This window comes from Neltuma alba, unplaced genomic scaffold (assembly GCF_004799145.2).
Source record: "Neltuma alba isolate B1F8T4 unplaced genomic scaffold, ASM479914v2 tig00012192_pilon, whole genome shotgun sequence".
Taxonomy (NCBI): domain Eukaryota; kingdom Viridiplantae; phylum Streptophyta; class Magnoliopsida; order Fabales; family Fabaceae; genus Neltuma; species Neltuma alba.
Genome location: NW_021636732.1, coordinates 142,294 through 166,745, shown reverse-complemented (window position 1 = coordinate 166,745; position 24,452 = coordinate 142,294). Strand labels below are relative to the sequence as shown.

The window sequence follows — 24,452 nt, the reverse complement described above, 5'->3', positions numbered from 1 at the left end:
ACCATTTAACTTCAGTTTTAAGGAAGAAATGGGGAAGAACGGGCCAGCAACCTGAAGCCCATTGCTTTTGTCGCATCGCGGAAGATCACAGCGGCATCCCGACAGCGCAGGAAAGTCTTTTGAAGGGCACTAGGGAGTTTCTGTCTGCTAAATGCTCGTCCTAATGTCAGTACTGTTCTACGTCATTCGCGTTTGTGCTCATTGAAGGAAAGTCTTCTTGGGGAAAAGAGCATTGCAAGCACTGGCGTGACATCTGGGTATTTGAACAGAAGTGGAACTAATAAAAGGGATGGGACTTTATGCTGCTGCCATTCATACAAAAATTTTGAACTTGTGTGATCCAAACATGGCGGAAAGCATAGCTAACGAATAATATTTTGAACTTGTTCATACAATAATTTTCGCCACACATGGCCAAGAACCAAAGCCTTGTTAATTGACAGATGAACTTCCAGAGCAGAATCTGAAATATAATATGTACAAAACTAGGCATGAGATTATTGAGTTAACTATATGATAGTTGATAAACATGCTAAGATCCATAATCCCTTGATGACCATCTACCCTCGTATTTCCCAAATGAGCATGCCGATGAGGGCATCTCATTCATGTGAAAGGGATCTGGTTCAATGCCATAATCTGTGAGTGGCCTATGCTCCAGGACATCATCATGGCCTTTCACAAATTCGGGTATCTCAACCTGTCCTTTCTTTATGTCATCCCAAAGGTATTGAAGACGGCTCACATACTTGATCTTCCAGTATAATCTTGCAAAAAGAATGAAACAATCGAAGGAATTAATATAGAGTTAAAAACAGCCCCTTAAAAACTAGCAGTGCACCACCAAACTTCAATTCCAAATGCATTTCAAACAGCCACATCATTCCATCAGAATGCACATGATAGGATGGGAAGAAATTGTCTATTTCAAATAATCAAATTACTCACCCTCCACTTAAGAAAAACCGGCCAAGGGTAGCAATGACTAGCCTTGAACGAAGCCCAGGGTGCACAAAATATACAGTTTGAAGCCTGTCCTTGATGTCGCTAGGCATTTCTTCATAAATCCACCTCAAGATAGTTACGCCTGGAGAATTATCCTCCTTTTGAACAGTGCTGTGCATATAAACGATGCAAAATGGACCATCTGGCAATTCACTGCGTATCTTGTGGTAAACATACCTCTTCAGCCGTTCAGCACTCACAATTGTTGCTGCAAATCATTTGAGAGTAGGTACCAAACGTAGTTATCAAATCATTACAACAAACGTAATTCAAAACAGCTTCATAATTATAGGCAAGACAATTGGCATTTTGTTTGTTCCTCTCTATTTTTAGTCGTATTTTCTAATTGCACATGACTTTTAGCGGTACACCTCAAGTGTAAGAACTAAACAGATCGGGGATCTGCGAGGAGTAACCACAGAACTGGTAAAAACTAAGAAAGTAGAGAACCATTGATATTACACAAACAAATTACCCGTAAGAAAAGTGTGGCTGCACTAAACCAATACATGGCAAGCCCAGACCAGACTCTAGAAGTGTCTAATTTAAAAATGAAAACTTACATGGATAGTAAGGCTATGCATATCAATTGTTAAGATATTTCATGATTTATACATTCGTGTGGAAAGTAAATCATCAGAATTCGACTCTCCAGACATTCGCATCGTTGAATTAAACAAATCACGCAGCCTATGCTCATGGTTATACTAAAACTTCTAATCCCATCCGGACTCTCTCACGTTCCACTATAATCAGGAAAGAAGGCATCCTTTTTTTTTTACCCATATATTATAGAACATCTGGTTAAGCCCCCGCCCTGCACTAAGAGACAAGGAAGTGAAAACCAACGCCTAGTTGAAAAAGGTTAAAAAAAAAAAAAAAAAACTTCAAATTCAAGGGTTTTCAACTAACAACACAGTTTTAATTAACGCCCTTCTTGAAAAGGCGGCGTAAAAGGAATGCAGGAGAGAAGTGAAATTGGAGACGAATTTGTTACCAGGATAATATTTGCCAACGATACGGAAAATCCGGTTACCGCAATTGTCAGAACCTTCAAGACGAAAGAAGTGTAAAAGATCAAGATCGGAGAAATCTTCGTCGGATGAAAGATGCTGAGCGCAATCATGCCAACTCTCTTGTTCTTCGTCGTGGTTCTGAGTGGACAAAAAGGGACGGGCATCTACACCTAAATCTGATGCCAACACTAACACTGAGAATTCGTCTGTTGAGCTACCCCCGCTCATCGCTGCCTTCTCGCCCCTCCTATCACTCCCACTAGGCACCAGCTATTTTCTCATTATTTTCGGGATGTGGTGTACGGACGATCTTTCAAGAAAACCTGTAAGTCTTTTCTTTTCTCTCTCTCTTTTTTTTTTTCCTTCAAAAGGGTGGGGAGAAGTTGGATGAAGTTGCTGCCTGCTTTTGAATTTTATTTTTAAAATAGAATTTTTTTCAAAAGAATTATAATCAGATCCTAAAAAAATATAATAACAATAATAATAAAACTAATTCCTGAAGTTCTTATTTCTTATTCTAAAGCTTGTCATTAAATACTGTTTAAATTATTATTAAAAATTTTTAGTAATTATTTTTCTTCTTTGAAATCTCATTGTAATTTTTCCTTCTTTTTTTTCTCTAGTTTAGACTTATTCATTCACAACTTAAAAATATTCAAAATTATTATACTCTTCCGGTCCTTAATATAAGACTTGTTTAACTAATTTGATTAGATTAAGAAAGTTAGGTAAGTTAGTTAACTATAATAAATATGATATGTTTTTTCTAAAATACCTTAATCATCTTCATTATATCCTTCCCGTCTCATACCTGACCATGATTGAGGGGTATTAATAAGGATTATTTGAAAAAAATTGATAAATATAAAAAATAAATATTATATTTAGGATCAAAATTAATTCTATAATTAGGTCCTTATCAAAGATGGGAAGAATAACATGTTTACATTTATCAAGTGAATGCGGGCCAGAAAAGGCGGGAGAATTTATAATTCTGGTAAAAGAATGAATTTACATTTATTTTTCTTAAAAAATTTATACATTAAAATCCCCACCTCCTCAACCAATGCCCAGATGGAAAAATTATTCGCTACTTTCGAACTACCGTCCATAATCATCTACATTCTAAAGTCCTAAATATAAAATTTAATTTGTCGTACTAGAGGTAATATATATTATATAATTGCCTCCGCTTGTCTTCTATTTTTTTTTTTACTTCACTTTATCTCTCCTTTATATTCAAGTTTTTTCTCCAGTAATTGTTCATCAGTTCATGGTTTTTTATTCCTATAAATTTAATACATTTACATTGATTTTGATTTTTCATCTACGAAGATAGCAATTTTCTTACAAGGACTTCTTAAATGTCGGCCTCAATGTTTCAGCGGGACCAAAAAATGTTAACCTCAATGACATTTAACGGTGCAAATTAGTTGGAGCCAACTAAATTTTATATGAGTTAACAAAAAAAGGGGAATCCAATCTAAACTGAGATCAGTTTTGTCCTTTAAAAATTATAAAAGTTCAACATTTTCAAAATTCCATTGGCCATTTCAATATAGATTAGCAATCCAGGCAGGGAAAATGATCGGACATGTAAAGCATAGGATCATATCATATACGGCTGCGGTGTAATGAACCTCTTCGAGAAATACAAGTCACGGCCGCCGATAAGAAGCAAAATGAGACTGACAAGAATGATAACCACCTCTCCTATTAGAGATAATACTGTTAGAGTCTATGATCTTGCTATTTATGAGACAAGCTGCGTTATTGATTGGCAACATTAGTTAATCCATAAAATTGTCCAAGGCTTATCCATTGTGAATATTGAATTTTTCTTAAACTAGCACCCGCAACAACTAAAAATTAAAAGATGACATCTGCAAAATTTAGGAGAGCTCACGGCTACGTTTAGCAGCAGCAACAACAGCATTCATCAGTGTTCCACGAAACCCACCTTTCTCCAACTCATGAATCCCAGTAATTGTTGTCCCACCAGGAGATGTGACATCATCTTTGAGCTGACCTGGATGCTTCCCAGTACCAGTGGCCATCGATGCTGCTCCTAATACCTGAATACGCAGCAAATTGCCTTTTTACTTTGTTTTCCCTCTAGCAGGAAAAAAAACCTAAGCACAACTGGTTTAAACGTAGCCTCATTGTAGGATGCCGATCAATAAGCTCTCAAAAACAAGCTACAGACCTTACTAGAAATTAGGGATCATAACAATTCTCAGGAAATATCTTTTGGCAGTAAAAGAAATAAGCCTTCTTTCTGGGGATAAATGTTTCTTGCATCGATGGAAGTAGATTTCTGATGTTAAAGACGAGATATTGGAACCAATTCTATAGAAAATTAGAAATAAATATAAACCGTAAGAAAAAGTAGAAAGTTAAGATATACTAAGGCAAATAAAGTGCTAACCATATGACTAAGGAAACGTTGATAAGTTGCAACAGCAAAATAAAACTGTACACGGTTGACATTATACTTTCGTTATGTTTTTATCATAGTGAATAGCTCTCCAGAAAATTTCCATTATGTTTGAAAATTGAATCATAAAAGAAAAAATAGTCACCCAGGAAGTTGAGATGACAGACCATTCAAAGAGGTAAAAAAACTACTCCAACCATATATGAGTTCCAATCTTTTTTTCATTCTGTGTTTCTGTTGTGGTAAGTGATGAGAAAAGAGAGAGAAAGAGGGAGACAAAGGGGGGATTAGGAGAAGAGAAACAGAGTGATTGACAGAAGATAAAAACAGAGAGAAAGGAAGACGAGAGAAACTGAAATGCTCTTAGGTTTATTCAACATTCAACAACTGAGTAAAATTAGGTTTAGGGGTCTAATTTATAACCTATGACCCTCACCTACTCCCAACGGCTATTACCTAGTAACAAACTTCATTTATTTATCATTATTATTCCATAACAAAATCTCTAGGAAGACTTGTGAAAGAATGAGTGATAGATAAAGCATATTTTGAACCACAAATGCGCAAATTTAATATGATATTTCATTTCTTAATTGATCAAAGGAGAGCACAAGAGTACTTACAGTTTGAGAAGCTAGACTCAAGGCAAGGTCTCTTGGAAGACCTGCAGCTACTCCACCATCTGCTAAAGCCTCTATAGCTAAATAAATATAAGCTGGACCACTGCCACTGAACAATTTCAGCAAAATAAGAGCATCAAAAATTTTGAAAAAGTAATCAAAAAGGACATTCTATTGGGGTAAAAAGGGGCATAACTTTTTCTCCCCTTTTTCCCTCGGAGGTATGAAAAAACACAGGGCTTTCTTTCTCCCCCTTTAGAAATTTAAAAATGCTCTGCAATTGTGAAGATAAATATCCAAATACAACCCACGTCTGGATAAAGTAGCGAACAAACCTCAGGCCAGTTATTGCATCAAAATACTTCTCATCAGCTTTCCATATTTTGCCAACTGATCCAAATAATTTGGAAATAAGGTTTCCATCTTCTTCTGTTGCAGCTCCTCCCAAGCTCATAACTGTCATAATTTAGGTTAAACAAGTAAACTTATTGATGCAGCTCAACAAACCATGACGAAGGACAGAAAGCCAATGGGAAATAATGGATTTTTCCTTTCCACAGAAACATGCTAGGGGAATAAAATGGAAGAAAAACAATCTTATAACAATGACCACAAGATTAACTCTGATGAGTTAATACACAAGAAATGATAATTAAATAACCTTTTATATAAGCCATACTTAATTATTTGTCTAAGACTGTTAACCAGTAAAATATGAGTCTGTAGCCATTAACCAGATCCATTTGGAGGTCTCCATCCCCACCCTTTTTAAAAGCAAAGAAGAAAAGGATCTCCGATTACAACAAACTACCGTGCTTAATCATGTTTAACAAGGTGTTAAAAAGCAGATCTGGATCTAATTCTCCATGGTATATTAGTAAATAAATATCTCCCTCAAACATTTCAAGTTTCTAACCAGCCAATACAGAAGCAGAGAGGGATCTCAATTCTGAAAGCCAGTAAGTTTCCAAGGTGGTGATGAACAGTATACTCCACTCAACCATACATCGGTAGTCCGTACTTAGACCATATTGAAATCCTTGAGTTTTCTTACCCCCCCCCCCAAAAAAAAAAGAAGTTTTTTCTTTTCCAATCAAAATGGTAAAACAAATATTCCATAAGCACTCATAGGGATAACAGAAAATATCGAATGAAACCAAAAAATAAAATAATAATAACATCGAAATTTAAAGCAGGAATATATTAAGCATTAAAGATCATATTGAAAGTCACATAGAATTAAGGAGTTTTATGTCATAAATTACACCGTACAAGGCGTCAAATCTCTGCATGGATTACGCAACTAAAGGACGGAACATTGATTAGCCATTGAAGAATACAATATTTAAGATACCTGATGCTGCCTCGCCTACAGCAGCAGGAGTATTAGGCATTACCCTTACAAATCGACTGTGGCCGGCCCATTCCTACATATGGAACATTTACTTCGGTCAAATGTTTCAACGGAGGCATTCTGAATATTCATAATTATTTTAGTAACATCCACAAATAGTTGGAAGTCACAACAAGTTTATCCGCCAAAAATGTGCTAAGACAAAGGATTAATGATCATGGGGAGAAAGGCATGTGACTGATATTATGACTGATATTCTTTCATCAATTGTTACTCCAATAAAATGTTGATGCTACCAATATATAAATAATTAGTTTAAAGCGCAATGAATATTCAGAATTTCAGAACCTGGAGATCTTTCAATTTCACCCCAGCAGCAACCGAGACCAGAAGCTTCTTCGTTGTAAGAAGTGGCCTTAACTGCACAATCACTTCTTTCACTGCATAAAAATGACAGTATCCGTGTTAAACATGCTAATAAACACAGCATATCAGCAATCCGACCGAGACAAAACGTTCAAAAAGAAAAAGAAACAGAGGGTTGGGACGCAATTTTGTTTATCGGCATCTCTGCACCATCTTTGATTAAAAACTGGAAAAGAGTATTAATAAATAACTCCAAAAAAAACATTTTGATTTACATCAGACACAATAACAAAGGAATTTCACGAATTACATTCGAGAATTCGAGAAAAAAGTGCTAAATCGGTAAGCAAGGCAATACCTACTTGAGGTTTCACAGAAAAAATGACCACATCACTGTCTTCAATCACCTGCGGTGAAAAACAGAAAGAAGTTGCAATTCGATTTGTAGAGTAAGAAGCACGAACAAATATCTGCGGAGTTCCGTTATTTAGGCAGGACAAAGCGCAAATAAGAAAATACGTCTTGATTGCGGGAGAGAACATTGACACCGATGGACTCAAAGGCAGAACGGCGAGCAGGATTGGAGTGAGCAGTGCGAATCCGAGAAGCGGGTAAGACGCCGGATCGGACGGCGCCTCTGGCAATACTCTCTGCCATCTTCCCTGCTCCGATGAAACCTACATTGTACTTATCCACCGAAATAGGAACAATCTCCATTTTTATCAAGAAGATTAAGAGCTCAAGGCTAACTCTGCAGCACTTCAGCTTCACCTTTCCAATTGCTCCACGCAACAGCCTCAGCTCTCACCAGTGAAGCATTCCCAAATGGCAGTGGAGTGAACTGGTGTGGATATTTTATGTGGAGGCTGGCATGCAATATAATATTTATTTTTTGATGGCTGGGGACTACGTGTCTACAATCAAATGGGTTGCGGTTTTTTTTACAAAAGAAAAATTATTTTTTCTTATAAAGATGAAATATTTAATTATTGCCCAGTTTTTTTAATTTGTCTATCTATTTATTATTTAAATGAAAAATAAATTACGGGTCAGATTCCTATGAGATATAAAATAATTAATTCAAAATATATTGATCTAAATATTTGTTTTCATCTGTCATTCTATCGTAATTAAGGGAATACCTAACAGATTAATCATAACCGGATATCTTATATACATTTAGCATCTATGACGATCATTATTTTTTCAGTAGCCTCTGGCCGTATACAATGATTGATGCATATCATAAGATTTATTTAAGGTTTTGAGGCCGCCGAGGGGCGGCGGATGAAAGTGGTAAAGGAGAAGCTACACCGTACATAAAAGCCTCCAAAAGTGAATTTTTCACCCTAAAATATACGCCTCACAAATTTTGTCGATAATCTAAATTATTTTTCAAAAACCTCGACCAATTCCTTTCTCTGCTTCATTGATCCCTCGCTCTCCATATTTAAGTATTCCAACATAAACGATAATTATTGATAAATATCATAAATAAAGACATTTCTTTAGAGAAAAATAATTTATGCCTCTGTAAATTTGCAAGAGGCTCTATAACAAGGATCACGAAAACCTTTAGAAGGTACTCCATGGAGTATTATCTCAGTCGAGGATTATTTTTCATAATTTAATATATTTTTATAATTATTATTGAATATTTTCCGGTGCAATAAAAAAAGATTATTTGGAGAGAGGTTACAAGAGTCGTAATTCGTAAATGTCATTATAGTCAACATATCCAAATGGTTTTATTGCTCATCTAATGTAATATTAAAAACATCGGTGCTAGATACTTCTGCTTTCAAATTAAATAGCATTGCCAGAGTTTTAGTTCTGAGTTAGAGGAGGTAGTTACTGTTTTTGAACGACCAACTCTGAAACTCAGGAAGCATTTGTATGATTTTGTGGGAATTTCTTTCCCATGTACAATGCTGATTGAACAAAATGGGCTTTTACCCCGTACTATTCATTAAAAAAAGAACATCACCAGCGTTTGGGTGCAAAATATACACATTTCTTCCCTAACATTGACTGAATTTGGAACTAATTAAAAGCACATGCAAACATAAATTAATATGTATTTGGATCATTCTATGCAAAAGTATAGGCAATGGAATTAGTGAAGCATAAGACTTCGACTTCCATTTTAAAAATATGCTCAACGTTTTTCTTTTTCTTTTTCTTTTCTGTTCTTTTCTCGTTTTTCGGCATCTAGACACACATCAGTAGGACAGCTTCCAGGCAAACCCAGGCAAAATCACACTCGCGGGTCAAAGGCAAGCAAATAATTTCAGAGTTCCATATTATCACAAAAATACATATTAGATACATTTCCAGCTTCTCACTCCGGTACGAAAGGGGGAGGGGGAAAAACCAACCATATCATGGCATATCAGTATTGGCAAGGGCTGAGTGCAGTACGTCTTCAAGATACTTCTCAGCAGCAGCATACTGCTGTTTCTTATCCTCGATTGCTAAGGCAGCCAAAGCTTTATCCTGCACCATCCCCACCAACACAAAATCATGAATAGAACAAATGACTAAAATGAAAAGTGCTTCTGAACCACAAGAAACTGAAAGATGACATACCGGAGGTAAGTCTTGGTAGCTCCTGAGAGTGTCAAGGATGGGTTGAGTTTTCTTCTCTAACTCCTTTCTATGCTCGGTCATTTCAACCAAAACACCATGGCTAATCTCAGGGGAATAACCCACACGATTAAGCATTGCCTGTGTCAACAGTTCTTGCGCATAAATTCATGAAATGAATTGGGAATGAATAAATATAAACCTACAAAGGTATTTCAAGTTTTGAACGAATGCAAAAAAAAAAAAAAAAAAGCAAATGTAATCATTCTAAATCATACGCCTCGCTGCCACTTTGGTAATAGTGTGATGCTGTTGAATATCGCTTGAAATTGTTAAAGGTCAAAACCAATTTACAATCTCCGTAGAATATTGCACTCTGGAGTCTACACTATGTGCTACTTCCATTGACAGCATAAATACTGTTTAGGAAGCCAAGTAATGCAAATCTAATACCAAGAGCTTTACATGTATGCAAGGGAACTTCTACCGACATGACAACCTAGAATAGCTCATGTGCTTGAGGCAGGAGTGATTGAAGGTTTTTTCTTTTCTTTTTAACCAAAGATTAAAGAATAACTCCAATCAATCAACATTACTTAAATACTTCCAATAACATGTGCTCTAGACAGTAGATACACAATAATCACAAAGGTTAACAAACTTGACCAATTCTAAGAAAAGTGACCTTCCCATCTTTCGCCCTTGTCCTTTTTTTCATGTTACGGGTAAAAACTCGTTGGTTATCAGTTATTTGCACCTCATTGTTCTGTAATATAACAATTTAAGTTTCTCCATGAAATTTTGGTACTTTATCCTTCTTTGTCAACGCTAATAGCCAGTAATTCAAATTTAATTTTTATTCTAGAAAAAAGGTTTACATATAAGAAGAATGCATCCCACCAAAAACAAATATATCCAGTGCTGTCTACTCTGGGTGTTAGCGATTTGTCTTGATTCCATAGCAAAAATTGTAAAGCAAGGACACCTTTACCTTGTAGTTGGCACACTGTTGCATGTACTGCCTTTCTTTTGCAGCCATTACTTGCAAGTTCGTTCTCCAGTTTTCCATTTGAACTTCACATGGAGCTACTTCATCTTCTAATTGGGCAAGTGTTCTGGATAAATCGTTTCACAAAAGTGAACAAAGAAAAAACAGAGCTTACCCTACAAAGGTTCCACATACGATCTTCACAAGAACAGTACTTGAAAAAACATCAAAAGCACGTACTCATCTGAAAGCATACCTCTTTAAATATGTTAGCCTGGCTATAGCTTTTCTAGTGAAATCAAGGAGAATCTTGGACTCCTTCAGTACTTTAGACCTCTTCTCCTCCACACCAGTCTTCCTCAAAGAAATATCAGCCAAAGCAACCAGAAAGCTGAAAACAGTTTCCACAGCTTAAACTTTGAAGCAGAAAAACAAGAATAAGTAATAAATCCAAGGATACTGAGTAAGGTGAAACATACCTACTTAGTTCAGTGTCTCTAATATTCAACAAATTCGCCACATTTGCAAGAACTTGCGTTGATGCAACCACATTTGAAGGTAGACTCTCTTGGGCCAATCCCACATTCTCCAATATCTCTCTAATCCTAGCAGCTGGACCAATAAAATTCACCAAACGGGGGGAGAAAAAAAAAAAGATTTCAATTTGAGAGCATCCCATAACTTCAGCAAAATCAATTGATCCTCGAATTTTGTTCATATAAAAATGGAGACCCAATCCATCAACTGCCGGACTAAACATCGTCATCTTGAAGAAATGCATAATTTGAACAGCAGAGATCAGATTTGCAAAAGAATCAGAATCGCAGAAACCCTACCTTGGGATCGGTATTCCGCGGCCTTTTGACGGAAATCACGAGCAACGAGTCGGGCGGCTTCATCTTTGGCCTTGGAGAGGGTAAGCAAACTGTGCAAATGAGCGACACTTCGTGGAGTGTATTCAAATTCAGGTACAGGTTTGCCGGCGGCTTCGAATGTCTTGGCAAGCCATTCCTTAACTTCTGCAATCCGCGACGCGTCGGAGCCGCCCTTTGGTTCCGTTAGCAGAGGATCTTGTTCGTTCATCTTTGATCTTTTTCGCTCAAATCACTTGTCAAGGCTCAAACACAAATTGAAAGCATTAGACTAAAACATCACCAATTACCGAAACAACAACTCCAATATAGACGTGTTTCCAATTCTAGGGACTTGGGAGAGTTTGCTTGCCGCACTGACTTTCGATTTCGATTTTTGAACCATTTTTGAGACTTTGAGACCCTTTCAGTTCAAATCCCTTGAAGTGACTTATCCGGGCCAACTACTATATAAATTTCATAATGAAATAAAGGGAAATCATGAAATAAACTGCTTTTTTTTAATAACTTTTTGAACGCAGTAAAATTTGAAAGGAAAAATGATAAATAAAAACCTCCTGCAAAATTGTGATTTAGAACTCTCAGTTTGAAAAATAGCAAATAAAGATCCGATTCTATGTAAAAATATAAAATCTTAGTGAAATATCTGAAATACCTCTCGTCTAAGTGACAAGTTGTCTATAAGAAATGACAAGTTCACTTTAGCGAATAACAATTTTAGTACACCAAATCACAACTTGGTTGAGGGTATGTCAAATGATAAGTTGACTATAGAAAATGACAAGTTCATTTTAGTGAATAACAATTTTAATATACCAAATCATAACTTGACTGAGGGGCTTTTCAGACATTTTATTAAAATTTCATATTTGTAATATGAAACTATGTCTTTATTTGTCATTTTTCAAATTGAGAGTCCTAAATCACAATTTCACATATTATGGGGTCTTTATTTGTCGTTTCCCAATTTGAAAACCAATTAATAAGTTTTTTTTGTTGCTACAATTAAAATTAAGTTTTGACGCCACCAACCTAAAATCAGTCCAAGATGTATAATACTCAATCGGGCCCAATGCCCACATATTGCTTGTTTTCTTTTTTTTAATGTGAAGTAGTGTCTATTTTTTTTTCTTGCGTAAAAAAAATACTCGTAGTATCATCTCTTATTTTTTTCTGTCAGAACTCAGAAGTATCATTTTTTTTCCTTTATTGGAGTAGTATCATCTTTTATTATCGTCAAATTTTATGTTTTATTCTTGTCCGAAAGAAACCTTCTGTGCTATAAATAAAAATTACATTTTTATGAGCAGACCCTAGTTGGCCGTAACACCTGCATATGCCGGACACACGCGCTCTAGAATCTCTTTCTATGCATTTGGACTGGGCAAGATAAATCGTTACAGTTAAGAAATTCATCCACTTGTTCATTTGCTGCTTTTCATTTATAGCCTAAATATTATCACCTCCTTTTATAATTTGATTCATCAACGTAATAATAGTTTGATTCATAAAAATATATTATTATCACCTTATAGTTAATAATATTTTAAAAAATACTCCTATAATTGTATCTTTTTACACGACACATAAGTTGTGTTGAAAATACTCTAAGATAAATTATTAAAGGTACGTATTTTGAGAAAAAAAATTAGCACATATTTTTTATAAATAACTGACTTATTTTTTAAAAAAAATAAAATGTATAATTAACTTTTACATTTAAGTACTTCATCGAGGATTTCTATGATGAAGACTTTCCTTAAGGAAGAATGTTTCCTTTCCATCCTAATGACTCTACTCTCAACATGATATGCCTAAGATGTAAATATTTCCTTATTTGACTCCGTAACCCATTATCTTACTCCAATCTAACACCTGCTGTGTCAACTTATAATGACAAATTGAGAATAGGTCTCAACTTTGCCTTACTCCTACTACAGTTACACCGTGTCAAAATACCTGTCACCCGTAATAAATTTCAAATCAGGCCCCACTGGAAATCATGCTCTGCTGCGTGAGCAAAAGCTTGACAGAATGGAAAGTAGGGAGAGTGGGATGGAATGTTCAGAGCCTTAGAACCTTGCAGCAACTATGCATCACACCCGTACTAAAGAATGCGCCTTTATAAATCACCCCAAGATGATAATCAATCAATATCATCAATATATATAAAATAAAATCAATAGCAAGTTATACTACTCATAAATTATAATTGTACAGCTCATTTTTCTGATTTCAAACAATGCTCAACAAAATATGTCTAGTTTATCTAGAATAAAAGTTGAGACAACCTTGTCACCGAAAGGAAAAAGTTGAGATAACCTGAAGGCAATGCTAAATATTAATAATTTATAATAATAGTAATAGTAATAAGAGCAAGCATTCAGAATTGCATCTGCGTCTCTAAGTCTAGACTGGAAAAAAATCCAGGGTGAAAAAGAAAACCACCATGTTATGTTCATGAAGTTCACAGCTACACATACAGCATGATGCAAACCGCTAGGAATGAAGTTTGCGCGATTATAAACATGGCACTAGTTGGAAACTAAAATTCGCCGCTTCTGTATGACTGAACAGCTAGCTTGGACTACGACTAACAAAATACAAGAGATAACTGCACAAGAAAGCATCACCAAACACATCGGTATGTGACATGCATCTGGGAGATATCACCACTATAAGTGACTTTAACCACTTGTCCCCTCTCCAGTCCATAATATCGCGCAATGGCATCTTTCTGCAGCATGCGGGGAAGCTGAAGAAGAACCAAGATTCAACTAAGAACACCAGTGTTGAAATTTCTACTTTTAAGCTTACAACAATCAGATGATACTTACTATGCAAACTCCATTACAAAGATAAATAAGTATATATTATCTTACATTTTTAAGAATATGTCCCAACTGACCTGCTTTTATTCTAAACTTACTATGCAAACTCCATTACCAAGATAAATAAGCATATCTGATCTTAACATTTTTAAGAATATGTCCCAACTGACCTGCTTTTCCTCTATGTTGTATTTCTTCAAAAGCTCTTGCTTCTGTTGATTAGTCAGCACCTCATGCTTTGGCTTTAAGACATGCTTTGTAATGTTAACAAGTAAATCAGTTATCTGAAAAGAGGGTAGAAAAGCATTTAATGAATTATGGAAAATCTTCGGTGAGCAATGAGCATAGATAAAAATATTAGTTGAAAGGTCCAATTTTGGGGGAAAAAACATCACTACACACACACACACCAGTTGGTCATATACCAACCCAGCAGAACCTAAGATATCCATCTTCTTTACGAATTGATGGGGGGCCTTTGAAGTCATAAACTAAAAGGCTGAGTTGTACAGAGCATATAACCTAAATAGATCATCAATGGATCAAAAAACCATTCGAGATCCTATGATGTCACAGTGCGGCAAAGCATCTCAAGTGTGGGATGTTCTTACAAACAATCATGCGAAAATTTACTTCCAGAGTCAGGTTTCCTCGTGTCAAGATGTATGATATACTTGAGGCTTTACCCATAGAGATTCTATAGAGTTATATATCTGTGGTAACAGTGTCTGTTTCTACTAACCTTTATACTCTACTAACTTGTAAGTTCACTTTTTCTATGAATTTGGAATCATTTTGACAATTTTTGCACTCCCTCTCGTGAATCCTACTTTATTTAATGAAGGGCATTTCAGGGAAAGACATTTAAAGATCCAAAGAATGTCTTTTATTTAGCTGTTGCACAGGAGATAACATAATGTCATGCTACCCCTGATCCTTTTTATAAAACAGCTTTTAAAAGGTTTTGGTGTTTCTATTTATAAGGTGCCTTGCAAAATCTAGGCAGTAATCAATATGTTTTTCCCAAAAATGCCCCCGGACAAGATTGCTTTTAATAAAGAGTGGGTTTGGCCAAAAGATAATCAAGAGAATGTGAGACACAAAAGAGTGTTTACTGAAGGATATTTGTGGAAAGATAAGGTCATTTTAATTATCAGGCTCTAATTAACTTTTTCATGTTAAGCAACAGTAGGGTTATGCTTTGACTAATCTATTACTGTTCTCATAATGGAATACTTCTATTACCTGATTTTCATCTGAGAAACATATTCCATTAAACACAAGAATAACGGGGTTGATCGTCCCCCAACATCTGAAGGTCATTATTAGCAAACCCATTGGTACCACTTACATTGCTTCTTGAATAAGTTACTAAGAATGACGATCAGAAAAACAAAGGACTCAGAATCTTAAGTCAGATTTCAAAAATATCACAATGCAATATATGCACAAAGTTGTTATAGCCTAAAAATTCTAGAAAACTGTTGCGTCCAACTTGAGATTAAAGAAACAACAGAACATAAAAGAGAACCATGCTCTAGAAGATGAAAGACAGTTCTGAGAAAACAAACCTGGAAAACTTCAACCTTGAATTTGAAAACTTCTAAAGCTTTCAAGGCCTGGTTAGTAATCTGGTCCTGTACTATCAATATCATCCCAGATAAAGTGTCTGTGTTAAAAAGTTGGCCTGCAAGGCTTCGGATCACATTAACTTTTACAGCACCAGGCCAGCAAAAATTGACCAAGATCTGCAATTCAAGGCAAGGAAATAGGTATAAAAATTCATAGAAAAATAAGAAAGATAACTGGTTTCCTTAATTTAATTGAAGTGATATTATACCGGCTTTACAAATAACATATCTGATTATCTCGTGTGATACACAGCCTGCTATGAAAGAAGCATGTCTAGTTGTGATCGTAGTGTCACTTTCTAACGAAGCTTATAAAACATTTTACAAGAAGCTATACGCCGGGGACATTCCGACATCACCTATCCCAAACACCAGGATGAAATGCGAAAAACGGGTTTCACAGGGTGACTGGCGACAGTGGACTGAGAATATTGCCCCAAGAACCAACAATATTGCAATCCCTAAGTACTGAAAGGGAGAAATAAACGGTAAAGGGCTTAAGAGTGTTACCCGCTTGGAAGAGTCAGAGGCGTGAGTGGCCGAGAAGCGGAGGCGTTCAATATCGGGGGATTGGCCGTGAATGGCTCGAAATTCGGCGAGAGAGAGGTCGATTTCAGAGGAGGGAATAGAAAAGCCTCTGTCTCTGAGCATCTCGAGCACAGTCTTTCGAGAAAGGTAGTATCTGTGACTCTCGATACTGCCTTCGTCCACATAGCTGCAGAGGGTCTTGGCTTGTGCCGGTCGTTCCTCCTCATGGAGCCCATTCGCTTCCATCTATCTGCCCCGATACTCTGTTCGGCGTCCCAGATCTCCCAACCCAAGAGTCGCACCACTCTGAAGCCTCACTGTTGCTAGGATGGCTTAAACTCGATTGTGGAACCAAGGGAGTTGAGATCAGAGTTCGAGCTGATGGCTGTGACAGACCTGCAAAGTAAAACATACTCTTTAAGTATTTAATTTTATTCTTTCGAATCATTTCAATGAAGTTGAAATATCAGCGGATATTAAAAATTTTTGGTGATTTTAATTATCATTGCGATCATTTGTATTATTATAATATATAAAAAAAGTGTTTGGCAAGATGAAAAAATATTTTTTAAAAATACTTTTCTGAAAAACGAGACAGATTTCTCTACATATTTATTTCGTATACTGTAAAAAATAAAAATACTTTTAAAATCATGATTTGATTTCCATCCAAACATCTTCAAATATATAGTAGGCCTAAATCTATTTGGAAAGAAGTCACAATCTTCCTTCACAAACATAAAATCCCATGATAGATGCAATTTTATTTTGTGATGTATAGGTTTTTTTTTATTTGAAATAATTCTATTTAAAATATTATAGAGTATTAAATATAAACGCATCTCCTCGTAAGAACTCAAAACCTTAATTCGCCACAGTACAAGGACCCAATCTCGATTGATTTCATGACGAATACGATTAATCATTAGCTCAAACAAACTAACAAAGAGAGATCCGAACGATAAAAACATGTAGAGTACATATTTAATCAATGGCAAAATTACTTTGCAAGAGTTCTTTTTAATTGGACGAATTCAGTTCAAAAATACAATACATTATATTAGGTATACGTAAAAATAATTAAAAGATGCGCACACCTTCGTCTTTATTAATTGGTTTTTTAGTGAAATTATGTGATTGGGAATGTGATCCCATGCATTCTCGCTTTATGCAATTCAAGAAAGTGTGAAAACATAAATCTACGCAGCTACATATAGATCCATATTTTTTGAAATTAGATTTATTAGTTGTTTGTTCTTTGGCTTTATACCAGTATATGGTATTACTTCCATTTCTAATTATGAAATTTTATTTATAAATTACAAAAAATATTTTATAATTAAGATTGGGGTAGTATACATTTATTTTTTGTGACGTGGATATTCATGTTTCACTACATCATACTTCGGCGTGCCTACTTTGAGGCAAATATATGTATTGTTGTTTTTAATATGTATACACATATAATTTACACATGACTTCTATTTTAAGACCCTGTTCAAGCATGATTGATGAACGACATTATCGCTGAAATAATTTGCTTTTGACAGTATCTGGTCATTGTGCTCGAGATACCCGTAAGATGAATGGCTGCTGCTGTTGTTATTATTATTGCAGTTAATGATTTTTTTTTCAAATATCGTCACGTGATATTTATTGGCAGCCTTATTTAAGACGAATCGAAGTTGCTCTCACCTGATTCAAACTATTAATACCTACTGTTCCTTTAGATCTCAAGCGTCTTGCAAATGTCTAAAAAAAATATAAAAAAAAGTAAAGATATAACTGTAGATCTCTTTTCGAAGTAAATTTGTCTTCCCACTTCTGCACATGCTTCAGCTGAAAATTCCCTATTCAGAAAGTTTAAGTCTAACGATTAAATGAGCTGGCAAACAAATCTAATAATTGAGTATGTAAAAGAAATTCAGTTAAAAATAATATAAGATAAACTAAAAATTTATAATTACGACAATTTTATTTGGGGGTAATACAAACTTTGGTCCATCAAATTTATTTTTATTTTAATTTTGATTTCTCAAATTTCAAACCATAGATTGTAGTCCTTCAGGTTTATTTTCATTTATAATATTGATCTCCATAGTTTAACAGATACTTGGACTATCTTACTCATTCAGAGATGAAAGCTTATAGTTTAAAATTTCAGAGATCAAAACCAAGATAAGAACAAATTTAAAAAACCAAAAATTATATTAACTATTGTATTTGAGACGCTTTCAAATGCTAAATATGAACTCGAATTTTAAATAGGATTCAAATTTTAGTCAGTGCCGTTGGAAGAGGTAGCCTTTGCGACAACCAATCCGTATATTTCCGCTACAACTATTCCGTATAAATGATATTAGGTTGAAATGCCAGATTCGGTCACATGCTGGGAGACGGACATGGGCTCGCAAACCATGCTACTACGATGGATGATCAGGCGTCTGCCTGTGCATGTCCAGGAAGTGTGCACGTGCATAACACGGACCCAACGTCCTCAGATTCCCGGCCAGTTCGCTCAGTTACAGGTTGTTAGGGGGGTGAGCTAACTAAAGACACTGTCCTGGTCATATTAGCATCTTCACCGCAAAGTAACCGCATCCCCACAAAAGTACAGTGAGAGTCGATATTTCCAACGTTACTAATTACTCAACCCCGTAAAACGCGCTCGCTTTTAATTTCTCCGCTGTTTCCCGACCCTCCACCCACCACCCCACCCTACCTATTGCTGGCTATTTACCCTTTTATAAATAAATTCCAAATTATTGCTAATTTGAATTTAAATTACTGAAAAACTACTATATCATGAAAAAGTCAACATTGTTTGACATGGCTCTACTTTCCAAATTTTGCAGAGCCTTATTGAAAATAATAATTTAAATTTAATCTTAAAATTGTAAAATCTTAAATTTTTTAGTGCTACTTTCAGTCCTAAGCTTTGTACTTTGGACTTAAAATAGCATAGCAATACATGTGTTATTCAAACTTAACTTCGCCGGAGTCATAGCAGAGCCGGCCCAAGTCTATTAACAGCAAGAAACATATTTTTTGTTGTGGGCTAATAACATTGACGACGGATCCACGTTTTAACTCGCAATCCTAAGGAACCTCAGCAACAGGCGCATGGGAAAACTCACAAATCATAATTACAGGTCAGTCATCGAATTTGGAAGCCCGTTTTATGAATATTTAGATAGAATCAAAAACATAATTTTAAAAATATTTTTATGATATACAAAATAAATATATAAAATAGTTTATCTCATTTTACGAAAAGATGTTTTTATAAAACACTTTTTATACCTGGTTAATGCAAACGTTGATTCTTTAAATTTATCCTCATTTTGATTTTGGTTCATCAAGTTTTAAACTATAAGTTTTAATCCATCAAATTTTTTTTTATTTAAAACATTGGTCACTATAATCTAATAAAAACGTAGACCATTTTACTCCTTAAAGGACCAAAACCTATAACTTAAAATTTGAGAAATTAAAAAATAAAAAATTATATTAAGTTTTTTATACCTGCCAAACGCCCTTTTAATCCGAAAAGATGGCTTAGTGTTTTTGTGAAAATATATATATACTCCTCCGATCTTTAATGTAAGACCCATTTAACTAATTTGATTAGATTAAGAAAATTAAGTAAGTTAGTTAATTATAAAAATATGACACATTTTTCCTAAAACATCATAATCATCTTTCTTAATGCCCCCTCTTTTTTACTTGATTATAGTTGAGAAGTATCCATAGAGGTAATTTAGAGAAAATTGATAAATATAAGAAATGAATCATATATTTAAGAACAAAACCAACTCAACAATTAAGTCCTATATTAAAGACCGGAGGAGTATATATATATATATGTTCGATTGATGTGTAAGCAAAAGGGCACTAAGATTTGAAGCCACCAGATTGATTTGCTTCAAAAATGGAAGGTACCCGCGCGGCATGAGACATGTGATTCTACGCTTTCGCTGTGGTTTAAATTTTTAATAATGCAGCTTCATTTTGTGACAAGGGTTCTCTCTAATCTTAAAACTCATCTTCGACTTCAAGAAACCCTGACAGAAGTGTTTGTGTTTTTCTCAAAAAAAAAAAAAATTACATATTTACTTTGTGTCTTAAAATTATTTTGAAAACCATAATTTAGTTTCGGCCAATCATCTCCCGATGTACCATACACGGAGACACTACGCAACTTGAGACAACTAAATTAAGGGTGTGTTTGAATAAAAACCAAACTATAGTTTCAGAAGTGCTTTTACAGATTACGAAATAAATATGTGGAGGAGATTATCTCGTTTTGCAGAAAAGTGCTTCTGAAACTACAGTTTTAGGATACCCAAACAGGCCCTAAATCAAAGCACATATATCCACAAAAGACGACCCACTTTTATTTTCTGCTGTTCCGAGAGGCTGCGAACAACAACAACAATGATGATGAAGATGAAGATGATGATCATAATCATAGATCACCAAAAAGGCTTTGCCATACAGGAATGACAGGCACTCATATTTTATATAATGATTTATGTAGTTCTTAGAACTCATGATTGCAAAATTCAGCAAAACAAGATATGGATCACTGACTGTCGTTACCCGGAAGCCTCAATTATGAGCAGCAGCTTGGACACCTTATCAAGCCATTCTCATTGCAATTAGGGCACCTTCTCAACTGTCCTTCTTCTTCTTTAAATACTTTTCTGCTGCCATTACAATTAGGGCAAGGCACAAATCTTGCATCCCCACATCTCTCGCACACAGACCCTGGATCCTGAATGGGAAACCCTTTCAAGAGCTTGGCCAATTCCCCAGCTTCATTCAGTTGCTTAATCTCCTCTGCGCCTCCAACATGTTTTCCCCTTATAAAGATCTGTGGTAATGTCATTGCCTTGCTTCTCAGAGAATTTTGCAATTCTCTTCTGTAAGATGAGTCCATAGAGATGTCCCTTTCATCCACGGCAACTCTGAATCCTCGCAGTATCGTCCTCACTGAACAGCAATCTTCATAAGTCTTGCGGATTCCTCTTAAACTCGTGAAATAAACCACTATTCTCTCTTCATTGCCCGCTGGTATACGACACGAATTGTAAGAAAACGACGAACTCAAAGGGCTAGACCCTAACGACCGGACGTTTCTGGGAACATTGGTGCCTAATTGCCTTGATGAGAGAGCTCGCCGATAGCTCCAAGCCACGTTTGGATCTAATTTAGAGAGCAAGGCTTCCTCCGATAAGTATTGCCAGAGCGGCTTCTTGACAGACGAAGGGGAAGAGTTTTCAACAACTTCTTTTGACGAAGAACATTTCAGTGGCTCAAACGATTCAAGCGGTACTTTCTTCGCAGACCCATCAAATGCAGTATACCTGCATGAACTGGGTTTCTTCGGAACACACACAGGACGGTGAAAAATCGAAGCTTGAGGCTTGGTAGCGTCGTGGCAATCATCATCGTTGATGCCATCCATGAGTTCCCAAGTGTTGATAACAGAGTCAGGGGACAATGACTGCTCAGCCTCTGCCTCATTCGCTCTGCTTTGACAAGTGTTGGTAAGACGGGTCGGAGATTCAGACCGAACATGACAATCGTCGGAGTTGAGGTTAGGGTTTCTAAGGTCGGATCGGTCATGTAAGACAAGAGAGCCGTACGTGGTGGAGGTGAGAGATACGAGGTGGTGGGTATCGCCTTTTCTAGTCGGAGGATGATGAACAAGAGGCATTGGCAGAGAAAGAGCTCTGGGAACAGGTGGCGAAGAAGAACTGGATGAATGTGAAGCTGAAGAAGACGAAGCCAGAGAAGAAGAGTGATCCTCTGGGTTTTTGGCGACAATGGTGACGGGTCTTGAGGCTGAGCAGCCCATGAAGGCAAAAACGGCACTAATTCAAGAACTAGGTTTCTATTGCCTGCTCTCTCCAGAAAGTATTCAGACTTTCTGGGTTGCTTGTCTTCTATAGAAGTTATGGTTGTCCTTGAGGAATCATGATGTGTGAGCTTTTGAAGGCTTAGATGAAAAGGGAAGACAGAAAGAGAAGGAAATGAGTGGGTTGAAGTTGAAAGGGAGCTTTCAAGAAGGTTGGGAGGGGGAAGATGATGAGAATCAATGCTTTTGCAGTTGCAGGGATTTTTATATTGATAAGCCAGGAAAAGGGTTCACTTTACTCGGACTCAGCAATGGAAATTTCTATTCCATTTGCGCAGATCTAGCTTATTTAGTTTTATCTATCTGCACTACCATTGTTAAGGCCTTGAGCCTTCTCCTTAGTGGATCGCAAGTGACTCCAACTAACGCGTAGAGACCAAAAAAAAGCGATAGGGAACGTGCTTAATTCGGGCCTCCGAATGAATTTTTCAGTGCTTATTTGGAATTACTTAATTAAATATTTTTAAGAACATTTCATCTGAATTAAAGCTAAGCTCTTCCCACATCCTTATTTTGTATTTTACAAATTACGATCTATTTATGAGTCATTTCAAACAGTTCCAAATCAGTTGATTATAAAATATTTCCAGTGAATTACTGCTTCCAATCCTTAATATAAAAATTAATTGACTAATTTGAATAAATTAAAAAAGCTTATCAAGTTAGTTATGCATAATAAATATGTGTCATCTTTTATAAAATATCCTTACTAATTATATAAATTGATTTAAAATTTTATTTAATGAAAATTTTAATATGTGTAACTACTATAATAACTATTTTGAAAATATATATATATAAATGAGGGAGAAGATAGATATAATTTTTATGTTTATGATCGAATTAAAAGTTAGACTAATTGTTATATTAAAAATGAGAGGTAATATCATCCTGACTTTGTTGAGTATCGCAAGAGTAAACGATTATCATGTATCTTAACTCTAGTTGGTTGTCGCTGATCAATCCTCGGAGATTAGGCCTGCCTCCATTTATCCTAAAATCCTCAACTATGTGCGTCCAAATTTACTACCTATTCAAGGAAGTTGAGTAGTCCAGCTAACAAGACTTATTTGATGTGAACATCAAAGCGTCCGTGATAACTAATTTTTTAATAATGATATTCCGATTTGTTAAATTTCATATCCTGCTAATTCAGATCGAATTCTTACTAACTAATGTAGTTCTTCTACCTTCATGTCCAATTAGTTACTTAAAGTAGTCTTTCCAGTAATAGTGCCACCAACTAACCGAAACCAACAGTATGCCAAAGAATCTTTACAAGTCAAGCTTTGCATGTAAAAGTTGATATACAGTCAATTTAGGGGAACAGTAATTAAAGTGGAGGAAAAAAAGTATAAAAGGAGGTAGAAAGTGGAATAAAAAGAAGTGGGAGAAGATGAGATTGTAGAGGAAAAAATAAAGTGAAGATACTGATAAAAGATGAATCATAGGGGCACTCAGAAACGAACAGATTGAAGTGGACATTTGATACATGAAGAGGACCACGGCGCAATCAATTTGAAGGACCAGAAAGACACAACTAGGCCACAACTACCTTGTTCCTATGTGGTTGTGAGCTCCTACATTAGCTGTCTCCTTCTAATACGTTGCTTTATCATTTTCATACTAAGTGAAATGTGTTTTTTTTTTTTAAAAAAAAAAGATCGTAGTACCCTACCTATGTCTTTTCGCTTCTCGCCTGACTCGGTTTTCCTCGTGATTTTTATATTTAAATAAAATCAGAAGTCTTCGGACCAAAAAATTTGATTATAAGGCTATTTTTGTTGTTAAGTGTATAGTGTTTGCTTGATTTTGAATTTTGGATATTGATGGGGATTAATGAATCCATCTCTTTGCCATAAACAAAGAGGGCGCTGAAAGCGGTGAATCTATTTCGCTCTTATTTTAGTTGGTTTTTTCAATCTCTCATTCTCTATTGTTCACCTGAATTGTTGTAGTTTCATCTTTTTTTGTTTTAAAAAAAAAGCCACAGGGATGATATGGGGAACGGGGTTGTGACCTCGTTGGGGTGGAAAATAATCCAACGTAAAACAGACTAGTATTTTATCAACCCAAGTTGGCCAACCGAACTTTTATTTTTTCTACAAAAAATAAAATTTTATTACAAATTTTTATAGATTATATTCAAGTTATATAACCTAACAAACACATGCAGCATTGAACAAACGTTATGAATAACAACAGTGCCATATAACATGAAAGGAGGAAGGCAGCGAGGGAGAAGGAAGAAGGAAGGTAATTAAACAAGCGTCAGACGATGAAGATGCCTTACCT

At 35.6% G+C, this 24,452-nt stretch overlaps 5 protein-coding genes and 1 long non-coding RNA gene across 7 annotated transcripts in view; 1 reads left to right on the top strand and 5 right to left on the bottom strand.

Moving 5' to 3' along the window:
* Positions 1-281: 281 nt before the first annotated feature.
* The window catches only part of LOC114724564 (ganglioside-induced differentiation-associated protein 2-like), a 24,612-nt gene continuing 441 nt past the window's right edge, over positions 282-24,452 (bottom strand). The window contains exons 2-5 of one of the 2 annotated variants that reach the window (XM_028910928.1): positions 16,123-16,128; positions 2,003-2,265; positions 949-1,213; positions 445-767 (exon numbers count right to left, since the gene is read on the bottom strand). In XM_028910928.1, coding sequence (XP_028766761.1) covers positions 533-767; positions 949-1,213; positions 2,003-2,249 — 747 coding nt within the window. In that variant the 5' untranslated portion in view covers positions 2,250-2,265; positions 16,123-16,128 and the 3' untranslated portion in view covers positions 445-532. Of the gene's footprint in view, positions 768-948; positions 1,214-2,002; positions 2,323-16,122; positions 16,129-24,452 lie in introns of those variants that run through there. The other variant, XM_028910929.1, reaches the window with a different exon arrangement.
* On the bottom strand, positions 3,617-7,617 carry LOC114724563 (pyrroline-5-carboxylate reductase). Its single transcript, XM_028910927.1, has 7 exons — positions 7,318-7,617; positions 7,157-7,205; positions 6,781-6,872; positions 6,433-6,505; positions 5,414-5,534; positions 5,082-5,187; positions 3,617-4,096 (listed from the first exon to the last, which is right to left on the bottom strand). Exons 1-7 carry the CDS (start codon positions 7,513-7,515, stop codon positions 3,914-3,916), a joined length of 822 nt encoding a protein of 273 aa, XP_028766760.1. The 5' UTR covers positions 7,516-7,617; the 3' UTR covers positions 3,617-3,913.
* LOC114724571 (uncharacterized) overlaps positions 6,120-24,452 on the top strand; it is a 24,473-nt gene continuing 6,140 nt past the window's right edge. Inside the window, exon 1 of the long non-coding RNA XR_003738330.1 lies at positions 6,120-6,155. This is a non-coding gene — a long non-coding RNA (uncharacterized LOC114724571). The remainder of the gene's footprint in view (positions 6,156-24,452) is intronic.
* LOC114724562 (AUGMIN subunit 1-like) lies at positions 8,919-11,647 on the bottom strand. The gene is made up of 6 exons (XM_028910926.1): positions 11,209-11,647; positions 10,852-10,984; positions 10,629-10,763; positions 10,376-10,499; positions 9,388-9,525; positions 8,919-9,294 (listed from the first exon to the last, which is right to left on the bottom strand). The coding sequence occupies exons 1-6, from the start codon at positions 11,453-11,455 to the stop codon at positions 9,181-9,183; spliced, it is 891 nt and encodes a 296-aa protein (XP_028766759.1). The 5' UTR covers positions 11,456-11,647; the 3' UTR covers positions 8,919-9,180.
* LOC114724566 (DNA-directed RNA polymerase V subunit 5A) lies at positions 13,568-16,497 on the bottom strand. Its single transcript, XM_028910931.1, has 4 exons — positions 16,217-16,497; positions 15,647-15,823; positions 14,246-14,359; positions 13,568-13,999 (listed from the first exon to the last, which is right to left on the bottom strand). The coding sequence occupies exons 1-4, from the start codon at positions 16,478-16,480 to the stop codon at positions 13,874-13,876; spliced, it is 681 nt and encodes a 226-aa protein (XP_028766764.1). The 5' UTR covers positions 16,481-16,497; the 3' UTR covers positions 13,568-13,873.
* LOC114724561 (uncharacterized protein At5g39865-like) lies at positions 20,619-22,342 on the bottom strand. Its single transcript, XM_028910925.1, has one exon. It carries the CDS (start codon positions 22,095-22,097, stop codon positions 20,850-20,852), a length of 1,248 nt encoding a protein of 415 aa, XP_028766758.1. The 5' UTR covers positions 22,098-22,342; the 3' UTR covers positions 20,619-20,849.